The sequence below is a fragment of the Neofelis nebulosa genome, chromosome 17 (genome assembly GCF_028018385.1).
Source record: "Neofelis nebulosa isolate mNeoNeb1 chromosome 17, mNeoNeb1.pri, whole genome shotgun sequence".
Lineage (NCBI taxonomy): Eukaryota > Metazoa > Chordata > Mammalia > Carnivora > Felidae > Neofelis > Neofelis nebulosa.
Genome location: NC_080798.1, coordinates 13,129,530 through 13,151,495, shown reverse-complemented (window position 1 = coordinate 13,151,495; position 21,966 = coordinate 13,129,530). Strand labels below are relative to the sequence as shown.

Genomic DNA, 21,966 nt, shown 5'->3' with positions numbered 1-21,966 from the left:
AGAGAGAATCTCAAGCAGGATCCATGCTGTCATTGCAAAGCCGGATGTGGGGCTCGAACTCACGAAACCGTGAGATCATGACCTGAGCCAAAACCAAGAGTCAGACGCCCAACAGAGTGAGCCACCCAGGTGCCCCCAAGTTCCCTTTTAAATCCTAGATTGAGGGACTCTGTGGTCAGGTCACCTGGACTGTGACTCGAGAATATGATCACCTTTGCAAGCCTGGAACCCGGAGGGACAGACATGGGCTGATCGCAGATGCTTCACTATGTCACGGTTCAAAGATTTCAAAGATGGGGCAGAGCTGCAGGCAGGTGAAATCCCGCAGCACCCCCTCAAAATCAGACCTAGTGCCTGGAAGCTGTCTCCTGTCACTCATCTCACAATGGAATCGGGTGAAAGGCTGGGACAGGAAGAGATGATCTCTGCACAGTCACCCACTGGGAGGCACTACATACATCCTGTGTTGACAGAACCTTGAATTCAGCTCACTGCTTGCTGGCTGATTTGGGATCCCCGAGCGCAGCCCCTGGGCCCCTGACTTGCTCCAGGGATGCCCCCTTGATCCTGTGTCTTCACGCCATCCCTCAAGGCAGCCTCCTTGGGAGGCAAAGGCTGCATCAGGAATGATGCTAAGGCAGAAGGAATGACAAAACAGCACTGGGACCCCCGTGGAGCGCTATCCCACCCTCAACCACTTCGACTGCAACACAAATCGAACAGTCTGAGATAGGTTGAACTGTGTCCCCCCTCTTCCCAAATTCATATGTTGCGGTCCTAACCCCCAGGACCCCCAAAAGTGACCTTATTTAGAGACAAGGTCTTTACAGAGGCAATCAAATTAAGATGAGGTCATTAGGGTGGGGCCCAAGCCAGTATGATTGGTATCCTTTTTTAAAAAAATTTTTTAAATGTTTATTTATATTTAGAGAGAGAGAGCAGGGAGGGGCAGAGAGAGAGAGAGAGAGAGAGAGAGAGAGAGAGAGACAGAATCTGAAGCAGATTCCAGGCTCTAAGCTGTGAGCCATCAGCACAGAGCCTGATGCGGGGCTCAAACCCACGAACCGTGAGATCATGACCTGAGCTGAAGTCAGACGCTTAACCAACGGAGCCACCCAGGTGCCCCATGCCTGGTGTCCTTATACAAAGGGGGAAATCTGCACACAAACACACATAGAGGGCAGAGGATGTGAAGACACAGGGAGAGGACAGCCAACCACAAGCCAAGGAGAGAGATCTGGGACAGATCCTTCCCTCCCACCCCTCAGAAGGAACCGACCCTACCAGCACCTTGACTGTGGGCTTCCAGACTCCAGAACTGTGAGAGACAATACCCTTCTCCAAAACCAAAGCCTCCCAGGTGGTGGCACTTAGTTACTACGACCCCAACAAACAAATTCCCAGGCCAAGAGCCAATTTAAGATGATGTTCATGACAGAAACTAGAAGCCAGCTGTGGAACCGGGACAGAAGGCAGGACAAGTGCTAGTCAGAGGGATGGGGAGGGATGAAGGCACAGAGATAAGATTCTGGAGTTTGAAGCAGGTGGCTGTGTAGCTCCCAACCACCCTCTCTGCCCTCTGGTTCCCTCTGACCCCATTGGTCCCATACTGGCAGTTGTGACCGAACACTACGGTCACAGGGGACCCAGCCCCTCCCCCGTAGTTACACAGTGCTGCAAGAAACCGGAGCACTGTTAGAGACGGAGAGCTGTGAGCACTGGAGCCTGAGTCCTGAAAAGATGGGAGGGTGGTTCATACCCCCAGGGCCTAAGGGACAGGGTCCTTGGGACCAGAACTACCTCTTCATATTTATATTCATGTCCCTAATGTCTTCATTAATAACATATTAGTAATTATATTTAATACTAACTGTCCCCAATTGAAAGTTCTTAATATATGTTTACATAAAATTAAGAGCTTTTACTAACACCATTCTTACTGAGGCATTTTGTCTATTAAAAATAAATATTCATGGGGCACCCGGGTAGCTCTGTCGGGTGAGCATCTGACTCTCGATTTCGGCTCAGGTCATGATCCCAGGATTGTGGGATCGAGTCCTGTGTCGGACTCCATGCTGGATGTGGGGCCTTCTTAAGATTCTCTTTCCGTCTCCCTCTGGCCCTCTCCCCCACTATCTCTCTCTCTCTCTAAAATATAATTAATTTAATTAATTAATTTAAAAAGTATTCATTTATATAGCTTTACTTCCAGAAATAGTACCAATCCTGAAAGTTCACAAAGGGTACCTTATTTTTATGTTACATTTAGATGCTGAGAGTTGAGGTGGGTAGTGACTTGGGTTTCTGGATCCAGGTGACAGTAGGCTGGGGGCAGGACCCCTGGGGCTGAGGGAGGAGGGGCTGGGGGCCTGGACTCCTGGGTCCAAGGGAGGAGAGAGCTGGGAATAGGGACCCCCAGAGTCCTGAGAGATGAGAAAACTCGGGGCAAGGCATCAGGGACCCCGTGTTTGAAGTGAATTTCTTGCTATCTTTTCTCTTTGCTCCTGGGGGTGGGATCAAAACCACAGTAAGCGCTAAAAACTGCTTATCTCGTAAGTCTGCTCCTTGTTAAAAGGCATCAACCAAGACGGTCCCTTCGTTTACTCTAAGAACCGCCAAATGTTCCAGGGTATTCCGACCAGACAGTGTGGACAGAATAGCCAGGCTCCCCACCATCATAACAGACAGACCTCCTCCCCTGAAATCTGTGGACTCTACCCCCAGACTGGTTGCTGGGGCAAGGCTGGGACTGGCCATGGCCCTGCTGTAAGGTGCTTTATTTTTCCTGCCTCCTAATGATCCCAACCCAGCCTGTCCTGTAGTCCAGGACTTAAAGGCATCTGACACCTAATTATTTCTCATCCCATGAATCACATGCCTCTTCTTAGTGTTTTGAACCTTAAAACACTATAACCTAATGGCAGCTTTTTTTTTTTTTTTGTCCTGGATTAATCTTTGAAAACATTTTTGGGGGTGCCTGAGTGGCTCAGTCGATTAAGCATCCGACTTCGCTCATGTCGTGATCTCACAGTTGGGGAGTTGGGGGCCCCACGTTGGGCTCGCTGCTGTCAGCAAGGAGCCCGCTTTGGATCCGCGGTGTCTCTCTCTCTACCCCTCCCCCACCCCCCCAAAAAATAAACAAACATTAAAAAAAATTTTTTTAGGGTGGTTTCTAAAAGGTCAGAATACTCTTCCTAATCTAGACAAATTGTTTTCGCTTCACATTTGCATTAACTGTTCCTAGTTGTTTGAGTTCTCATTGTAGTATTTTCTCGATTCAAAATACTCACTTACAGAAACAGCACCAAGTCTGAAAGCACAAAAAGGGCACCTTTGCTTCTTGTTACATACATATCTGGAAAGCTTACCTATAGACGAAATAGAATTTTCAGCCAGGAACAAGAAATCTGAATGAAAGGCACGTCTTAGTCGTGGCAGTGGCACGGCCACGTGGGTCGGCCATAACGGCAATCTGCGCCTTCAGAGTTGAGGCTCATGCACACATTCGGGGATGCTGGAAGGAACCCTGAGGCTGGCATTTCTCTCTTCGGCCTTCCAGAAGGCCATGGAGGGGCCGGTGCTGTGATGCAATCAGAGGGAGGCGCCCGGGCTGGGCAGGAACCACTGCAAGTGAGGGTGATGAGCTCACGTTGCCTCCCAGTGCCTATGGCCACCGGGTGGGTGCTGGGGCAGGAGCCACACCATTCGGACAGGGAGAGAACTTCAGTGGGTGATGGCCAAGGGTCTGACCTCCTAGCCTGGCTGGAGAAGCAGAGATGAAAAGGGTCAACGAGGCCACTTGAGGACGGGCTGCCCACCTTGCCTGCACGACGCGTACCACAAACACCAGCTACGTCCCTGGGCTCACACCCCGCCACCCGCCTCCCGTTTGCTCGCCGCGCGCCAGCCTGCGCATGCGCACCTCCCAAGACTGCCTCTTCTCCGGGGCCAAGGGGGTGCGGCCTTGCTTCGGGTTCATCCAATGAGCTCATCAGATGCTTTCACATCGACCAATGGGGCTTCGAGTGACCCGCTGGGCGAAGCTGGCCCCGCCTTCCGTGCCTCCGAGAGACAAAACGAAGGCCAAGTGGAACGAGAAAGCCGTTCCGGGCCGTTCCTTCGGCTCCTTTAGGATTCTTGTGAGATTTTCCAAAGCCAGGTGGAATTTGGGTCCCTTAAAGAGAAAAAGGGGGGGGGGGGGCTGGGGATCCTGGGTCCTGAGGAAGGAGGAGGGTGGGCGCCAAGACTCTTGGGCCTGAGAGGGGAGGAGGCTGGGGGCCCTGCGGGAAATGGCGGCGGCTGGAACCCAAACTCCTGGATCCCTAGATAGAACGGGGTGGGGATCTCAGAATCCCGAGTTCGGGGGGCGGGGACTGGGGGCTGAGAATCCCCGGCCTCGGGAGAACGTAGGTTTGAACCCGGCCTCCCCAGTGTGCGGGAGCAGGGGCCTGTGGGCCGGGACTCCCGGATCCCGTGGTTGGAGGGTACTGGGTTGTTGACGTCCTCTGTCCTCGGGGGACAGCTGTTTGGGTCGGAGAGTTGCAGCTGCAGAAACTGAGGCGCAGTGAACGCGTTATGTGGTGCAAACTTGCAGGCTCGATCGGGACACGCCGACCCTGGAGGTCACGGTCTTCTGTAGCGCAGACGTGCCCGTACTTGCCAGACGGTCCCTGCAATCTCGTTTTCTGTGAGGCTGAAAAGCCCCCTCGTCTCTGTCAAATCACAGATCCTGAGCCGCGCTTCCAGCCCTCTCTAAAGGACGCCATGGGTACCCGTCGTGCCCAGAGTTTGTTGTTCCTCCTCCTCCTGGGAGCCCCCTCCTTGGCCTGTAAGAACGGGGGCCGGGAGGGGGAGAGCTGGTTCACAGGGGATGGATCGCTGGTAAAGGAGGGCTGACGGGGGGGGGGGGGGGGGGGGGGCCCACAGAGAAGAGCAGGCGCTCACCCAGATCTCCTTTTCTCCCCAGCGGTGCAAAACTTACATTGTCACAAGGGCGTGTTCACCAGTATAGAAGAGGACCCAAGCAGTATGTTTAACTGGACCACGGAGAAGGTTGAGAGTTGTGAGGGCGGGTCATTCTGCCAGGAATCCCTTCTGATGGTCAAAGCAGGTGAAATGAGAAAGGGCGGGAGGAGGGGTGAGTATGTCCGGGTCAGTGCTGCTCCCACCCACTCCCCGAAACCTCAGGCCCACCCTCCGCTTTCTTCCCCACCCCGTCTCCTAACAGGGGCCAAGACCGCAGTTTTGGCCACTAAGGGCTGCATCTACGATGGGACGCAGGCGGTGACGTATGTCCAGCACTCCGCACCCCCAGGCATAATCACAGTCTCCTACACCAGCTATTGTGAGGATTCCTTTTGCAACGGCAGAAAGGACCTCCAGGAGCTCTGGAGGCCGGCAGAGACCCTAGAAGCCTCGAGAGGTGAGAGACGGGGACTCGGAGAAACTATCTGAGCCCCTGCAAAGATGGTTTGCCTCCTTTCTCTGTGTCCTCATTTGGCTCAGGCCCTTGGGGGGCCACACACAGAAAAAGAACCTCAGACCTTCCGCCAGGCTTTTTCTAAATGGTTACCTTGGGGTCTAAACGCTGCTCGGAGCACCGGGACGTCAACGAAGGCTGGGGTATAAGTTGGCTTTTGTCTGTCTTTCTTTCTTTCTTTCTTTCTTTCTTTCTTTCTTTCTTTCTTTCTTTCTTTCTCTCTCTCTCTCTCTCTCTCTCTCTCTCTTTCTCTTTCTTTCTTTCTTTCTTTCTTTCTTTCTTTCTTTCTTTCACGTTTATTTATTTTTGAGAAACAAAGAGAAACAGAGTGCGAGCGAGGGAGGGGCAGAGGGAGAGGGAGACACAGAATCTGAAGCAGAATCTGCAGCTGACAGCTCAGAGTCCCATGAGGGTCTCGAGCTCAGGAACAGTGAGATCATGACCTGGCTGCTTAAGCGACTGAGCCACCAGGTGCCCCATGGCTTTTGTATTTATTAAGCAATAAAGTGTCAGTGGAGGTTTCTGAGCAGGGCGGGGTGGCCTAATCAGTCTGGCAGTTACTGCTTCCCCAGTTCCCCAATGTGGCCAATGTGGCCAATGTGGCCGGGGGCCTATAGCAATCTGGCCCTGCCTGCTCTCAGCTCACTTCCTTCTCTCTCCTCCCCCTTTACTGTGGTCCAGTGCGGGGAGGGGGGCTGGTATTCAAAATGCTTAAGTGTAGGTACGGTCCTGGCCCAACCAGAATGGGTGCTGGCCATAAAGACGGGCCCAGCCCTCCTGTGCCTACCAACTGAATGCCAGCCCTGCAGTGTCTCCCAGTCCCGGAAAGCCACCCGGCTGGCTCCCACCTCCGGGCCTTTGTCCTCACCGATTCCTTTGCTACCCCACCCACCCCTCCACTTTCACGCAGCTAACTAACCTCTGTTCACCCTTCACCTCAACTCTCAGGTGTCCGCTCTGTGAAAATACTCAGCAAATTGTTCCGGAGAGTTAGGTTGTCCTCCATTCCTTTGCCATGATACCTTGGACGCAGTGCCTACTGAGATGTATTATAATTCCTGTCACATCCTTCTCCTTCTAGACAAGGGTCCTCGATGGCAGGAACCGTGTCCTTTTCATCTCTGTCTCCACACCCAGGCACACAGTTTGGAAGTCACGTTGGATGGGTTCTGACAGCGAAGAAAAACAGTTGGAGAAGCCAGCGGCTTGGGGGGGGGGGGGTACGGGGTGGGGGGAGGTTGCAGTGATAGGTCGTGACTGCTGTGGTGTCAGCAGCAAAGACTTGGGAAAGGGAGGGAAGCAAGAAGAGACAACTCCAGAGGCCGGACACACCCTGATTGTCCCTCTGTTTCCCCTCCAGCTCCCAGTACATCAGTACCCTTCTACTGCCCAACCTGTGTGGCTTTGGGGACCTGTCTGACTGCTCCTTCCCTTCCCTGTCCCAATGATACAACTCAGTGCTACCAAGGAAGACTTCAAATCACTGGAGGTAAACTGAGCATCTGGTGGTTTCAGAGGCTGGAAACCCAGACATCTGAGTGCATCCAAGAGGTTCTGATACTCAGGGTTCTAGGAATGAGGGAGGAATGATTCCTCTCTGATTTCCCAAAACATCTATGTGTCTCCCCGACCTTTCTTCTTCCACAGGAGGCCTCAATTCTTTTTTGGAGGTGAAAGGTTGTACATCCATAACTGGTTGCAGGCTGATGGCTGGGTTCTTTACCATAGGACCCATGTGGGTGAAGGAAGTTTGTCCGTACCAGTCTCTCCCTCAACCCCGAAAGACTGAAAATGGGGCCACCAGGCTTCCTGTTTCAGTTTGGAGGTTCGAGCTACTGCTGCTGCTGTTACTGCAATAACTAACTTGTCCATTGTTCCTGTGGAGACACTTCTGGTCCTGGATCACAGGACACCTCTTTTGACTGGGAGCCTTCTGACTGCTGGTCACCAACAAGTTGAGATTTGAAGAAAGGAGCGTTCTTGTGGTTGTATTTTATATTTCTAATAAAGTTTCTACTGTAATTTGTGTATACCTCAAGCCTAGAAGTGGAATTTTAGTGCTGAAAGGGCCTTTAAAATTCATCGTATCCAACCCACACGTTTTGCAGAAAGGGAGGCAGAGATCTGGAAAACTTTAGTGAGTTTCTCACACGGATGTAGCTCTGGGCAGAGCAAGACCAGAACTTTGATACTTCGACCTAAAGTCTGGTTTTGCTTTTGCTTTATTGGTCACCTTCTCTTGCTGGCTGGGCAAGAGATCGGCATCAGACTCCTCCAGAGCACTCCCGGCCCAACCTTACGGCCACAGTTGGCTGTTTTGGTTCTAACATTTCCCTGGGAGGTATAGCAGTTTGAAAAATCAGACTCCAAATTCTTCCGTTACATAACGGGCCCCCTCTCCTATGTCCTGTCTCTTGCCCCTTTACATCATCCCTTCCCTTCTCTGCTGCCTACGTGATCATCCTCAGTGGGCAGAGGGAACACAGGAGGCAGCTGGGGCCCAGCAGGGTATGAGGACTGGGAGCCTGGGACTCTTTTTTTTTTTATTTTTTTAAAAATTTTTTTTTTTTCCAACGTTTTTTATTTTTATTTTTGGGACAGAGAGAGACAGAGCATGAACGGGGGAGGGGCAGAGAGAGAGGGAGACACAGAATCGGAAACAGGCTCCAGGCTCCGAGCCATCAGCCCAGAGCCTGACGCGGGGCTCGAACTCACGGACCGCACCGCGAGATCGTGACCTGGCTGAAGTCGGACGCTTAACCGACTGCGCCACCCAGGCGCCCCTCTGGGACTCTGAAGACTTGTTTTGAGCTTCTCATGCTTGTTTATTTATTACTCAAGAACACATAAAACCCATCTTATAAAAGACTCCAATGACATAGGAGCTTATAGAGAAAAGTAAAAAGGTGGGGTAAGGGTAAGGAGGAACAGATATTTATTGTTTTATTTGAATAGCTTTATCGAGGCTTAATTGACATAGTCAATTGCACCAGGGGTGGAAGGAGACTTAATGTGAACGATTGACCCCTCCCACAAAGGACAGGGGAGTCTGGCCATAGTATAGTCCAGCCAAGTTCTTTCTAGAAAGTTCTCTGGTTCTAAACCAACTCTTTTTGAGTTAGAGCCCCACTCCAGCTAATTCATTCTTCATCTTTGTCACTAGGCCTCCAGCTCCCCATTGTGTCAGTTTGCCAGTTTGCAGAAGAAATCACAACTCAAATTTGTTCATGAGGGGACGTAAGAGTTTCTGAACGATAAGTATTCAGAGCCATGGCTGGCAAACGCCATCTAGAGCAAAAAAAATAAAAATAAAGAAAATAAAAAACAAAAAAGCCAAGTAGACATTTCCCATAGGACAATGGCTTTCTGATGGCACTGAAGACAGTTACAGGAGAAATCCCTGAGTGGATGGAAGAATGACACCATTTTCTAAAAGCTGGCCTGTGGATTATTCTAGTATCTTGCAAATTATATGTATCATATGCCACAGAACTTCAGGCAGCATGGGCAAGTTTCTCAGAGCACAAACCCAAGTGTGTAAACTTTCCAATAACATATTTAGGTAAATATACATAATATAAGAATATTACAATATATTATTTGTTTTTAGGATACCTTTGTTTATCACGATCCCTCATCCAACCCAGCGGTAGGCAGAAACTCAACCAGTTTGAATAAACTCAGCCGCCCCGGGGTTTTCTCCAGTCACTTCCAATTTCAGCTCTGTCAGTTCAGGGCTTTCTCCCTTTCTACCCTCCTCACCCAGGGCGTGGCTACAGGACTGGTGGGAAGGAGGTGACGGTCTGGTTTTCACCTCTCTGCTGCTCATGTCCAGGTTCCTGCGGTTGCCTGGCAGCTGGCTCTCGTTCCTGTTGGTGCCCACCGGGAACCTCCAAACCTGTCTGGGCACCGATGGGCACCCACGCGGGTCCCCTCGGCTCTGTCATCCCTTTCGGCTACATCGGGGTCTCTCCCAACGGCTTTCGAGTGCCACTGCGGTGCTTCAGGAGCATAGGAAACTTTCGGAGTGGTAGGTATGTCCCTAATCTTGACTGTGGTAAGAGTAGAGCTTTCAAGGTGTACACAGGTCAAAAGTCATCGAGTGTTATGCTCTGAATATATGCAGTACACTGCTTGGCCATCACGCCTCCATAAAGTTGTAAAAACCAAAAGGAAAGCAAGCACAAACCGTCACACGGTAACCGTTTGTTTCTCAGTCCTTCCTTAAATTACCATTTCTTGACAAGTGAGAGCAGAGATGGAGGAGAGGCCTGTTACACCAAGAAAGTTAACTCTGTGTTCGCTGGCCTGCCAGATGCCAATCCATCCCGTTCCTTCCTACTGTCCCCAGTGAGTCAACTGGCTTCTTCTCAACACAGGAAAATCTCCCGGATGTTCTCCTCTAAAAAAGCCAGCCTGGCCTCGGGAGGCGACCACGGCTCGCTCTCTGCAGAAGGGCTCCCTTCTGTGAATCGGCAGCACTTCCTTGCGTCCATTCCTCCTTAACCTTCCGTTGGCCGTGCGGAACACTGCGCGGTATCTCGGCATTTCTTGGTGCCGTCCCAGAACTGAAGGTCCTCCGTGTGCTCCCACATCCTAGGCCAAAACCGTAATCTCAACGTGTGTCTAGCCTGAGAACGTGGAGTCTCTGGTCCTAATCAAATATCACTCGCCGGTGTTTTGCTTCTGTGCCTTCAGCATCACGCGATCACATGCTACTTTTCCTTGTCGTCAGCACCAACCAATCTCCTTTAAAAGCCCCTTCATCAGGGGCGCCTGGGTGGTTCAGTCTGTTAAGCGCGACTTTGGCTCAGGTCATTATCTCATGGCTCGTGAGTTTGAGCCCCACAACGGGTCCTCTGCTGTCAGGGGTGGAGCCCATTTCGGATCCTCTGTCTCCCTCTCTCTGCCCTTCCCCCACTCTCGTGTGTGCACACACACACACTCTCTCTCTCTCTCTCTCTCAAAAATAAACATTAAAAACTTTTTTTAATTAAAAAAAAATTGAAGTCCTTTTATCAGTTTATAACTTCACACTTGCCCACTGCCGCCTTCTCCATTATTTACTGTTACTACTCAGTTACCTGGCTCTCTCTCCTTAACCACCTCCCCTCTACTGACCTTTTTCTTTCTGTCCTCTTCCTCATTGTCATCACAAGTCCATTGAAAATACTGTACCATGGAATACTGCTTGGCAATGAGAAAGAATGAGATCCTGCCATTTGCAGCAACGTGGATGGAACTGGAAAGTATTAGGCTGAGTGAAATAAGTCAGTCGGAGAAAGACAGATGTCATATGTTTTCACTCATATGTGGATCTTGAGACACTTAACAGAAGACCATGGGGTAAGGGAAGGGGAAAAAAACAGTTACAAACAGAGAGGGAGGGAGGCAAACGACAAGAGACTCTTAAATACAGAGAACAAACTGAGAGTGGATGGGGAGGGGGGGAATGAGGAGGGCGCTTGTTGGGATGAGCACTGGGTGTTGTATGTGGGTGACAAACCACAGGAATCTACCCCAAAGACCAAGAGCACACTTCACACACTGTACGTTAGCCAGTCTGACAATAAATTATATTAAAAAAAATAAAAATAAAAAATAAATATGGAAGGGGCTATTAAAGTAGAAAGAAAAGAAAAGAAAAAAGAAAAGAATGTACCAGCCTTGAAATGTCAATTAAATGCCTCCCACATTGAACAACTATAATATAAAGGAAGAGAGTGATAGGATCTGTATGGTGGTAAAATGTCTACATTATGCTTGAAATGGTAAAATTCTGATTCTAAAGAGATTGTGAAAAGTTAAGTATGAATATTCTACTCCCTTGAGCAATCACTAGAAACATGACACAAGGTTAATTATTAATGACCAATTATTATAAAAGACCAGTAAGTTAAAATTACAAGAGACCTATTATTAAAAGATCAATAATCAGAATAGATTAAAAACACGAGCCAACCATAAACTGTCTATAAGAAATCATTGCAAACACAATGATGCAGGTAGGAGAGAAGCAAAATGATAAAATGCTACACTTGCACTTCCACCTCAAATGGAGTAACAGGGACTGGATTTATTTTCCTACATAAAACAGCCAAAAAAAAGCAGAGAAAATACATGAAATAATAATTTTCTTTTTTTTTTTTTCTTTTTTTTTTTTTTTTTTTACGTTGATTTATTTTTGAGACAGAAAGAGACAGAGCATGAACGGGGGAGGGGCAGAGAGAGAGGGAGACACAGAATTGGAAGCAGGCTCCAGGCTCTGAGCCATCAGCCCAGAGCCCGACGCGGGGCTCGAACTCACGGACCGCGAGATCGTGACCTGAGCTGAAGTCGGATGCTCAACCGACTGAGCCACCCAGGCGCCCCAATAATTTTCTTTTAAAACATTTTTTTAGTGTTTATTTTTGAGAGAGAGAGATAGACAAGAGAGAAATGGAGACACAGAATCCGAAGCAGGCTCCAGGCTCTGAGCTGTCGGCACAGAGCCTGATGCGGGGCTCGACCCACAAGCCATGAGATCATGACCTGAGCCGAAGTTGGACGCTTAACTGACTGAGCCACCCAGGCACCCTGAAATAACAATTTAAAAACAACAAAGGACAGTAATCCTTGAGAAATGGGGAAGGAAACAAGGCAAACCCTATCAATTACATCAACTTTCTATCTTGAGAGTTTCCAGACCATGGTACAGGGAGCGAGAACTCAGGGGGTGCCTGGCTCCCTGTCTGAGTTGAGGATAATCCAGAACTCAGAATCTAAGGAAATCGAGGCAGCTAGAGTTTGCAGGACAGAATGCCACTGCGGAGAGAACAATGTAGAGAGAGAACTCTGGAGATCCGCAGAGGGTCCCCCTTGACCATGCAGCTGAGTGCTAATCATCACATATGTGTGAGAAAACTAGCAGGACTGGGGTAAAAACAACCTGAAAGGATCAGACATGAGTCCTGGCACTCATGTAGGGCAGGGAATAATGACTGTTGCCAGAGTATTGAATTGAATTGATTCATAACTCCTGATTTGCCAGAATTGAAATATTCATAACCCCTGGGGCACTGGACTCAGGAACCTCTTGCCTCAGTAATAGAAATAATTAGCCCCAGGCAAGCAGTGTTCCAGACCTGCCTAACAAATCATAAAAGCAAGACCCAAAAGTATCAAACTGTTTCCAAATAGCTAAACCGAATTCTAGAACAAGGGTCAAGAAGACGTACAGGTACACAAAAATATTTAGCACCAAACAAAGGTAAAATTCACAATGTCCATGCTACTATTAGTTATAAGAAAGCTGGAGTGGCTATTTTACTATTAGCAAAGTGTATTTCACACCAGAGAACACTATCAAGGATAAAGAAGGTCATCTCATATGAAAAACAAGTCAATTCATCACAAGGACGTAACTATTAAAGAGGTATGTCCTCGGTAATAGAGTTTTAAATCCATGAAACAAAAACTGAAAGAATCGCTGGGCACTTATCCCAGAGAAAGGAAAATTTATGTCCCTCCCAAATCCTGTACGTGATTGATCATAGAAGCTTTGCTTGTAATAGTCAAAACACTATTAATAGGTAGATGTTAAACAACCTCAGTAATTAAAAAGGAACTACAGAGGGGCGCCTGGGTGGCTCGGTCGGTTGAGCGGCCGACTTCGGCTCAGGTCATGATCTCGCGGTCCGTGGGTTCGAGCCCCGCGTCGGGCTCTGTGCTGACAGCTCAGAGCCTGGAGCCTGTTTCAGATTCTGTGTCTCCCTCTCTCTGACCCTCCCCATTCATGCTCTGTCTCTCTCTGTCTCAAAAATAAATAAACGTTAAAAAAAAAAATTTTAGGGGCGCCTGGGTGGCTCAGTCGGTTAAGTGTCCCACTTCGGCTCAGGTCACGATCTCACGGTTTGTGAGTTCGAGCCCCGCGTCAGGGTCTGGGCTGATGGCTCAGAGCCTGGAGCCTGCTTCCGATTCGGTGTCTCCCTCTCTCTCTGCCCCTCCCCCGTTCATGCTCTGTCTCTCTCTGTCTCAAAAATAAATAAATGTTAAAAAAAAAATTTTTTTTAAAGGAACTACAGATACACACAACAACTTGGGTGGATCTCAAAGGCATTAGGCGGAATGGAAAAAGTCAATCTCAAAAGGTCACATGTTACACAACTACACTTATGTAACATTCTTGAAATGGCAAAATTGTTGAGAAGAGGTCTATTTTATTTCACTGAATATATCCAAAATATTGCCATTTCTACATGTCATATAAAAATTTAATGAGATGTTTTGCATTCTTGTCATACTAAGTCTTAAAAATGCAGTATTTTACATTCATCCTAATTTGGATTTGCCCACATTTCAAGCACTCACTATCTGTAGGTGACTAGTGGCTACCACAATGGACAACAAAGGTCTAAGCAATAGGAAATATCTATTCAAATCTGTTGCCCATTCTTTACTGTGGTGCCTGTTTTATTTTATTTTTTAATGTTTATTTATTTTTGAGAGAGGGAGGGACAGAGCACTAGCGGGGGAGGGTTTGACAGAGAGGGAGACAGAGAATCCAAAACAGGCTCCAGATTCTGAACTGTCAGCACAGATCCTGACTTGGGGCTTGAAACCACAAACAGTGAGATCATGACCTGAGTCAAAGTCAGACGCTTAACTGACTGAGCCACCCAGGCGCCCTGATCTACTGGTAATCTTATTGAGAATCCTTTGCATTGGTGATTTGCTTCTCTTGGTGCTTTCAAGATTTTCTCTTTGTCTTTGACTTCTGAATGCTTGGTTATAATGTGTCTCAGTGAGGGGCTCTTTAAGTCCATTTTATTTGGAGTTTATTGAGCTTCTGGGATGTTTATATTCATGTCTTTCATCAAAATTTGGAAAGTTTTCAGCCACAACTTGGAAACAACCCAAATGTCCATCAGTATTTCTTCAAATATTCTTACTACTTTCTCTCTCTCTCCTTCTTTTGGGACTCCCACAAAATGTGTATTTATTCACTTGCTGGTATCCCACAGGACTCTTAGGTTCTGTTTACTTTTCTTCAACCTTTTTTTTTTTTTTTCCCTGTCTCAGACTTGAAAATTTCCATTATCCTACACTCAAGTTCATTGGTTCTTTCTTCTGCCTACTCAAATTTGTCTTTGAATCCCTCTACTGAATTTCTCATTTCAGTTATTGTAACTTTCAGCTGCAGAATTTCTTTTTGGTTTCTTTTTAGGTTTTCTATCTCTTTATTGATATTTTCATTTTGTTCCCATGCTCTCTTCTTGACTTCCTCCACATCCTCCTTTAATTCCTTGAGCATTTTTAACACAGTTAAAGTCTTTGTCTAACATATCTGCCATTAGGTCCCTTTTGAAGACAGTTTCTGTTGGTTTATTGTTGCTCCTTTGAGTACCACATTATCCTGTTTTTTTTGTATGCCCTGTGATGTTTTGTTGTTGTTGTTCAACACTGGACATTTGAGTCTAATAATATGGTAACTCTGGATATCAGATTCTCCCCTTTCGTAGGGTTTGTTGTTTTTATTGTTTTTGTTTATATATATTTTTATTGTTGCAGATTGTCTCTTTGCTGAGGGTCAGCCTGAGGTGTAAACTCTAGGTCCTCTTGGGTCTTTTCTGAGGCTTTCCTTGGGCATGTAATATTCCCCATATATGTAGTTGTTTTTTGAATATCCTAGTCTTCTTTTTTTTAAGTTTATTTATTTATTTTGAGAGAGAGAGAGAGAGAGAATGAACAAGGGAGGAACAGAGATAGAGACAGAGAGAGGAGAGAGAATCCAAAGCTGGCTCCACACTGTCAGCTCAGGGCCCGATGTGGGGCTTGAACTCGTGAACCAAGAGATCATGATCTGAGCCAAAACCAAGAGTCAAACACTTAACCATCTGAGCCACCCAGGAGCCCCTGAATATCCTAGTCTAATGTCAAGCTCCCAAAGGGGAAAAAGTGAAAATGAAGGGAGGAGGAAAGGTGTCAGCCCTTAACATCCCCCAGAAGTCACTTCAGCGGGAGAGAAAGGGGCTTACGACAAAAGAGAGGTGCAACAACGATGACTGCCCGTCTCTTTTGTCTGCAATTTTCATTTTGTTCACACGCTCTCTTCCTGACTTCCTCCACATTCCTTGAGCATCTTTAAGACAGTTAAAGTCTTTGTCTAACATATCTGCCATTAGGTCTTTTTTGAAGACAGTTTCTGTTGGTTTATTTTTTCTCCTTTGACTACCACATTATGAGAAGCAGCAATCAGCGATCAGAGCACAGACCCCCAATATTTGGAGAACAGAGCCCTTATTGCCCACACTGGCTCCCACAGCTGCATACAAGTTGCTCCAGAAACACACGCACAACAGCCTGTCACATGGCTGGGAGTGGTGGATGCGTAGCCGAGACTGTGCTGAGAACTAAAACTGGCCAAACTTAACCACAATTTACCCTCCAAGCCCTCCCCTGGAAGTTGAAAGCCTTCAACGGACTCTGCAGAGTTCCAAAATCGTATCAGACAGATTCTGCCGGTGCAATTGTAGTCTAGATGGAGAGACAGATTCCTGGTGCTTCCTATTCTTCCATCTTCCCACTGTTAGTCTTATGTTTTTTAAGTTTTATTTATTTATTTTGAGAGAAAGAGAGGGCCCGAGCATGTGCTCAGGGGAGGGGCAGAGAGAGAGAATCCCAAGCCAGCTGGGCACTGGGCACTGTCAGCGGGAGCCTGAGGTGGGGCTCGATCTCACAAACCATGGGATCATGACCTGAGCCAAAATCAAGAGTCAGTCACTTAACCGACTGAGCCACCCAGGCGCCCTGGTTTGTCATATTTTTGTAAGCTTAGATCAACAGTCCTAACTACCACGTTAAAGGGCATTCGTGGGGCAAAGGAATGTGTTAAGTGACGCCAAATGTATACAGTCAGCAAAACCCAGACTGTGGGAACTCTGCAAGACAATGACTTGGCTTTGTAAAAAATTATGTTTACAGGAGAGAAAAAAAAAAAAAGATGGGAAGCTATAACTTAAAAGAGACTTGAACACACAAAACCGAGTGCAATGTGTGGACCTCATTTGGAGCCTGACTTGAAAACCCAGGAAAAATATTTTTATGAGACCAAAAAGGAAATCTATTAATTGACTGGCTATTTAACCATCTTAGGTATTTTAAATTCTATTAGATGTAAGAACTGAAACCACGTATTTCAACATGACAATGGTTTGTTCCCAGAAAGTCCTGCCTAGAAGGAAAAGGCTGTAAAAGCTCACTTATCAGACAACAGCTTGTTTATCAAGACTGTTTCAAGACCCCCATTTGTTGTGTTCACTAATCCTAAACTTGTTTTTTTAATGTTTAACGTTTATTTTTGAGAGAGACAGAGTGTGAGAGGGGGAGGGGCAGAGAGAGAGGGAGACACAGAATCCAAAGCAGGCTCTGGGCTCTGAGCTGCCGGCAGAGCCCGATGGGGGCTCGAACCCACGAACCGTGAGATCATGACCTGAGTCGAGATCAAGATGCTTAACTGACCACACCACCCAGGTGCCCCTAATCCTAAACTATTCTGTCCCAATCCTTGCCTAATCCTAGCCAGTTTCTTGCTATGAAGAGCCTGCCTCAAACAGCCTTACTTGACTTTGCCTTCTGTGGCACCACTGAGACTCTGGTGGTCTTTGTAAGAGGGTCAACTGTGAACCGGTATAATAGTTTTTTGTGCCACGTTTATTTTAAAAAGGGGAAGTTTATCTCCTCGAAGGCATATATTGAAGGATTTACATATCTAATGAAAATAAGACTGAGACTTGCTTCAGTACCATATGGGAGCGAGAACGGGTGGAGCATAGAGAAAATGAAATTGACCATAAGGTGATCATTATTGAAGCTTGTTGGTAGCTACATGGGGTCTCCTACACTCCTTTTGTCTACTTACGTACATGTTTGAAATTGTCTGTAATAAAAAGGTTTATTCAGTGTGCTACTCAGACCACAACATTGGAGTTACGCTTAATCATCTCTTCTTCTCCTATGATGTGGCCAATCCATTAGCATATCCTACAGATATTCAGAATTCCTCTAGAACCTGACCATTTCGCATTACCTCTGCTTCCCCGCCCAAGCACCACCATTTCCCCCTTGATTATTGCAATAGTTAATGGTCTCCATGCTTTAGCCCTTGCCCTTCCTCAACCCCATTCTGTTCTCAACACAGCAGCCAGAGTGATCCTTTAAAAAAATAAGTCTAGGGGCACCTGGGTGGCTCAGTCGGTTGAGCGTCCGTCGGCTCAGGTCACGATCTCGCGGTTCGTGGGTTCGAGCCCCGTATCGGGCTCTGTGCTGACAGCTCAGAGCCCAGAGCCTGCTTCAGATTCTGTGTCTCCCTCTCTCTGCCCCTCCCCCACTTGTGCTCTCTCAAAAATCAATAACCATTAAAACAATTTTTAAAACTTCTCCTCAAAACATTGCAATGGCTCTCCCTCTCACTCAAAGTCAAAGTTCTTACAATGGCCTACAAGGTCCTACACTCTCTGTCCCCCCACGCTTTGTCTCTCTGACTTCACCTCCTAAGTCATACCCTTTGGGCCACTTCAGTCACAATGGCCGCCGTCCTGTTCCACCAATGCACCAGGCATGCTCCCACCTCAGGACATTTGCACTTACTGCTCCTTCTGGTCTATGATGCCACCTCCTTCAGGTCTTTACACAAATGTCCCCTTCTCAATGAGGCCTTTTCTGACCCCCACCCCTCATTTAAAATTGCAAACATCCTGTCTCCCCACCCAGACACTCCCTCTTCCCCATCTTTTTTTTTTTCTTTTGTACTCATTGCCATTATACATCATGCTTGTTTACAGTACTGTCTCTTTCCTTAAAACAAGCCCCATAAGAGCAGGGATTTCTGTCTGTTCTGTTCCCTCCTGTAGCCCCAGTGACTAGAAAGGGCCTGGAACAGAATAAGTGCCCAGTCAATATTTATTCAATGACTTTGGTCACTAGTGTCTTCTGTACAGTGTCCTCGGCCACTGCACTATTCTTCCGGGGTTAAAACTTAGCTGTTAGGTCCCGATGGGATAATTAGGGAAAAAAGTCTTGATTTTTTTTTTTTTAATGTTTATTTTTGAGAGAGAGAGAGAGCACAAGTGAGGGAGGGGCAGAGAGGGGGACAGAGGATCCTAAGTGAGCTCTGCACTAAAAGCAGAGAGCCCGATGCAGGGCTCAAGCTCAACTGTGAGATCATGACCTGAGCTGGAGTCAGACACTTAACCAACTGAGCCACCCAGGCATCCCGAAAGTCTTTATTAAAAAAATAAATAAATAAAAATAATAATAATAATATATACACACACACATATATACATATGTATATATGTGTGTGTGTATATATATATACATATATATATATGTGCGTGTATATATATATATATATATATATATATATATATATATATATAAATATATATCCTAAGGGAAGAGAGGTAGGGTCCTAGCCCAGCAGTCTGTGTAAATGACGCTCTCTGGGAGCCAGAGTCTGTGAAGGGTGCTGCTGGGGCCAGGCCCTTGGACCATGGCATCACCCGTAAATCGTCCAGTGTGCTGGGAGACTGGGAAAAGTGTGCACTTTCTCCTCCTAGGAACGCACAAAATGCAAACGAAACAATAAGTTACTTTGGCAGCTTTACAAACAAGGGAAGGCGATAGGCAGAAATGAGCAAACTTTGTTCAAGGCACACTTTTAAAGCAGCATTTGATTTTCTGGGCATGTCTTCAGACAGATGCCTCCGATTTCTGCCTCTTTTTAAAATACCGACATACTTAACATCACGAAATCAAAAATACCAGTGTGCACTTTGGAACGACCGTTTGGCAGGACCTACCAAGACTATACATATGTGTGCCTTATGACCTACCAATTCCACATCTGGGTATAACCCCAAGAAAAGTGATTGCGTATATCCACATACAAGAATGCCCACGGCAATTCTATTCACAATAGCTAAAAACTAGAAACAGCCCAAATGTCCACCACCAACAGACTTGGGAAATAAATGCGGTATATTCGTAAAATGAAACGCTTCCCGGCAATTTTTTAAAAATAACAATACTGCCGTATGCAACAACATGGTGGACCCTCATGACATAATGTTGAAAGAAGCCAGAGACAGAAGAATACATAATTGTATGATTCCTTTTATATAAATGCCAGAAACAAGCAAACCCGATTCATGGTGAGAGAAATCAGAAAGTGGCTAGCTCTGGATGGTGTTGACTAGGAGGGGGCACAAGGGAACCTTCTAGAATATTAGAATATTCTAGTGGTGCCCGGGTGGCTCAGTGGGTTTTCCACTCTGGATTTCGGCTCGGGTCACGATCTCGTGGTTTGTGAGATCAAGCCCCACAGCAGTGTGGAGCCTGCTTCTGAGACTCTCTCTCTCTCTCTCTCTCTCTCTCTCTCTCTCTCTCTCTCTGCCCCTCCCCCACTCACACTTGCTCTCTCTCAAAATAAATAAACAAAATTAAAGAATAGGAAGATTCTAGGGGCGCCTGGGTGGCGCAGTCGGTTAAGCGTCCGACTTCAGCCAGGTCACGATCTCGCGGTCCGTGAGTTCGAGTCCCGCGTCGGGCTCTGGGCTGATGGCTCGGAGCCTGGAGCCTGTTTCCGATTCTGTGTCTCCCTCTCTCTCTGCCCCTCCCCTGTTCATGCTCTGTCTCTCTCTGTCCCAAAAATAAATAAAAAACGTTGAAAAAAAAATTAAAAAAAAAAAAAAGAATAGGAAGATTCTATATCTTGACCCAGGTGGTAATTACATATATATATATATATATATATATATATATATATATATATATATACACATATGTATGTACATGTATACAATTACCTAAATTCCTTGAGCTGCACACCTCAGCTTTGTGCTTTAAGTCATAGTCCAATAAAAAAGTTAAAGTTCTTAAAAATTATAAAGAAAATAGAATAAATGGCTGCTACTGTTAGTACCTTCAAGACCTGAAGCACCAGAATGCAGGGCTGGCCTGGTGAGGTATACCCGTGGAGAACAGGGCCAGGTTCTAGGATCCCCTCTCTCTCCACAAGGTGGCTCTCTCCCCTCAAGTCTCCTTCCCGATCCTCTGGGGAAAATTCAGGAAATCTCCCAGGAAGAGGAGGAGTGTGTGCTCTGGAAACCACAGTGTGGGACCTGGGACAAGAATGCTGCGTAATGACCCCGGCGGCCTCCCTACAGAAGAGTATAGCCCTTTCAAAGCAAAGCCTCGAATCCCAGTTCCGCCATTTTCTAGCTGTGTGGCCTTGGGAATGTTCCTTAACTTCTCTATGCCTCAGTTTCCTCATTGGTACAGTCGAAATAATAATAGTGCGTACCTCGTGGCGTGGTTGGTGGTGGTGGTGCTGTTATTGTTGTTGGCGTGAAGCGCGTTCACCCTCATGGAACTCTCAGAACCTCACCCGGCACGGAAGAGGTCAATGTCATTACCTGAGTTAATATTAAGAGACAAAATGTCAGTAACGGATAGGGGAACACCTGGTATCTCACTTCCTCGGGGACCAAGCAGGTACTGGAGACCTGGCTGAGCTGGAGATGAAGAGAGCCTGTTCTGGCTTCTGTGGTCTTTTCAAGAACCTGATGACCTACTCACGGTGGCCCCAGCGAGTATCGGTCCAGATCTGTGGCTCAGAGGGTTTGGCTGGTCTTTCTGTAGCTCTCAGAGCTCTGTACCTTAGCATGGGAAGCAGAATAACGGTCCCCCCAAAAAATTTCTACACCCCCATCCCCTCCGGACCTGTGAATATGGTACCTTACAGGGCAAAAGCGACATTGTCAGTGTCGTTAAGTACCTTGAGACGTGGAAGTTCTCCTGGATTACCAAGAAAGATCCAAGGTAATCACCTGGGTCCTTATAGGAGGGAGGCAGGAGGATCAGAGTCAGAAAAGTCAAAACGAGAACAGACACAGAAGTCAGAGTGATACGGCTAGGAGCCAGGGAACACAGGCCGATGCTGGACGCTGGAAAACACAAGGAGTGGATTCTCCCCTAGAGCCTCTGTAAGAACTGTGGGGGCCAGGCCACCCCAAGATCTTTGCCATGAAGACTTTTTGAATTAAAAAGGAATGGAGGGGCTGCGCCTGGGTGGTTCAGTCGGTTGAGTGTCTAACTCTTGATTTCCGCTCCGGTCACGATCTCGCGGTTCGTGAGGTCAAGCCCCGCATGACCTCTGCGCTGAAAGTGCCGAGCCTGCTTGGGATTCTCTCTCTCTCTCTCTCTCTCTCTCTCTCTCTCTCTGCCCTTCCCCCCATAGCTCGCACACTTGCTTTCGCTCTCTCTCTCTCTCTCTGTCTCTCAAAATAAATAAATAAAAACTTAAAAAAAAAATAAAGCAATGGAAACCCAGAAGATTCAGGCTCTGTAATTTTCCCTCAGTGGACTAAAAAGAATTTAGATCAAGGACCTGATGCAGGAAGAGAGACATCAGAATAGATAACTACATTATGATATGAACTAGGCAT

The 21,966-nt window shown here is 47.1% G+C and overlaps 2 protein-coding genes across 13 annotated transcripts in view; one reads left to right on the top strand and one right to left on the bottom strand.

Moving 5' to 3' along the window:
- Window positions 1-20,921, bottom strand: part of CD177 (CD177 molecule) — a 35,455-nt gene extending 14,534 nt beyond the window's left edge. For 2 of the 9 annotated variants that reach the window (XM_058709615.1, XM_058709622.1), the window contains exons 1-2: window positions 3,923-4,068; window positions 3,291-3,762 (exon numbers count right to left, since the gene is read on the bottom strand). The gene's annotated coding sequence lies outside the window, so the exon portion shown is untranslated. Of the gene's footprint in view, window positions 1-3,290; window positions 3,763-3,922; window positions 4,104-20,822 lie in introns of those variants that run through there. The other 7 variants (XM_058709617.1, XM_058709619.1, XM_058709616.1 and 4 more) reach the window with 6 other exon arrangements.
- TEX101 (testis expressed 101) lies at window positions 4,050-7,511 on the top strand. Of its 4 annotated transcripts, XM_058709628.1 has the most exons (7): window positions 4,050-4,159; window positions 4,595-4,688; window positions 4,727-4,828; window positions 4,967-5,110; window positions 5,228-5,422; window positions 6,840-6,968; window positions 7,127-7,511. In XM_058709628.1, exons 3-7 carry the CDS (start codon window positions 4,765-4,767, stop codon window positions 7,336-7,338), a joined length of 744 nt encoding a protein of 247 aa, XP_058565611.1. In that variant the 5' UTR covers window positions 4,050-4,159; window positions 4,595-4,688; window positions 4,727-4,764; the 3' UTR covers window positions 7,339-7,511. The 4 variants fall into 4 exon arrangements, with proteins under 4 accessions (XP_058565611.1, XP_058565612.1, XP_058565610.1 ...); XM_058709629.1 differs by lacking the exon at window positions 4,595-4,688 and having other exon boundaries at window positions 4,071-4,159; XM_058709627.1 differs by lacking the exon at window positions 4,050-4,159 and having other exon boundaries at window positions 4,336-4,828; window positions 7,208-7,511.
- Window positions 20,922-21,966: the final 1,045 nt, after the last annotated feature.

What these genes read in the sequence shown, in the direction of transcription:
- TEX101 (XM_058709626.1), top strand. Translation starts at nt 4,576, where the DNA reads ATGTGGTGCAAACTTGCAGGCTCGATCGGGACACGCCGACCCTGGAGG. An exon ending in GGGAGCCCCCTCCTTGGCCT is followed by an intron (nt 4,829 to 4,966) that starts GTAAGAACGGGG and finishes TTTTCTCCCCAG; the next exon opens with CGGTGCAAAACTTACATTGT. An exon ending in CCTTCTGATGGTCAAAGCAG is followed by an intron (nt 5,111 to 5,227) that starts GTGAAATGAGAA and finishes GTCTCCTAACAG; the next exon opens with GGGCCAAGACCGCAGTTTTG.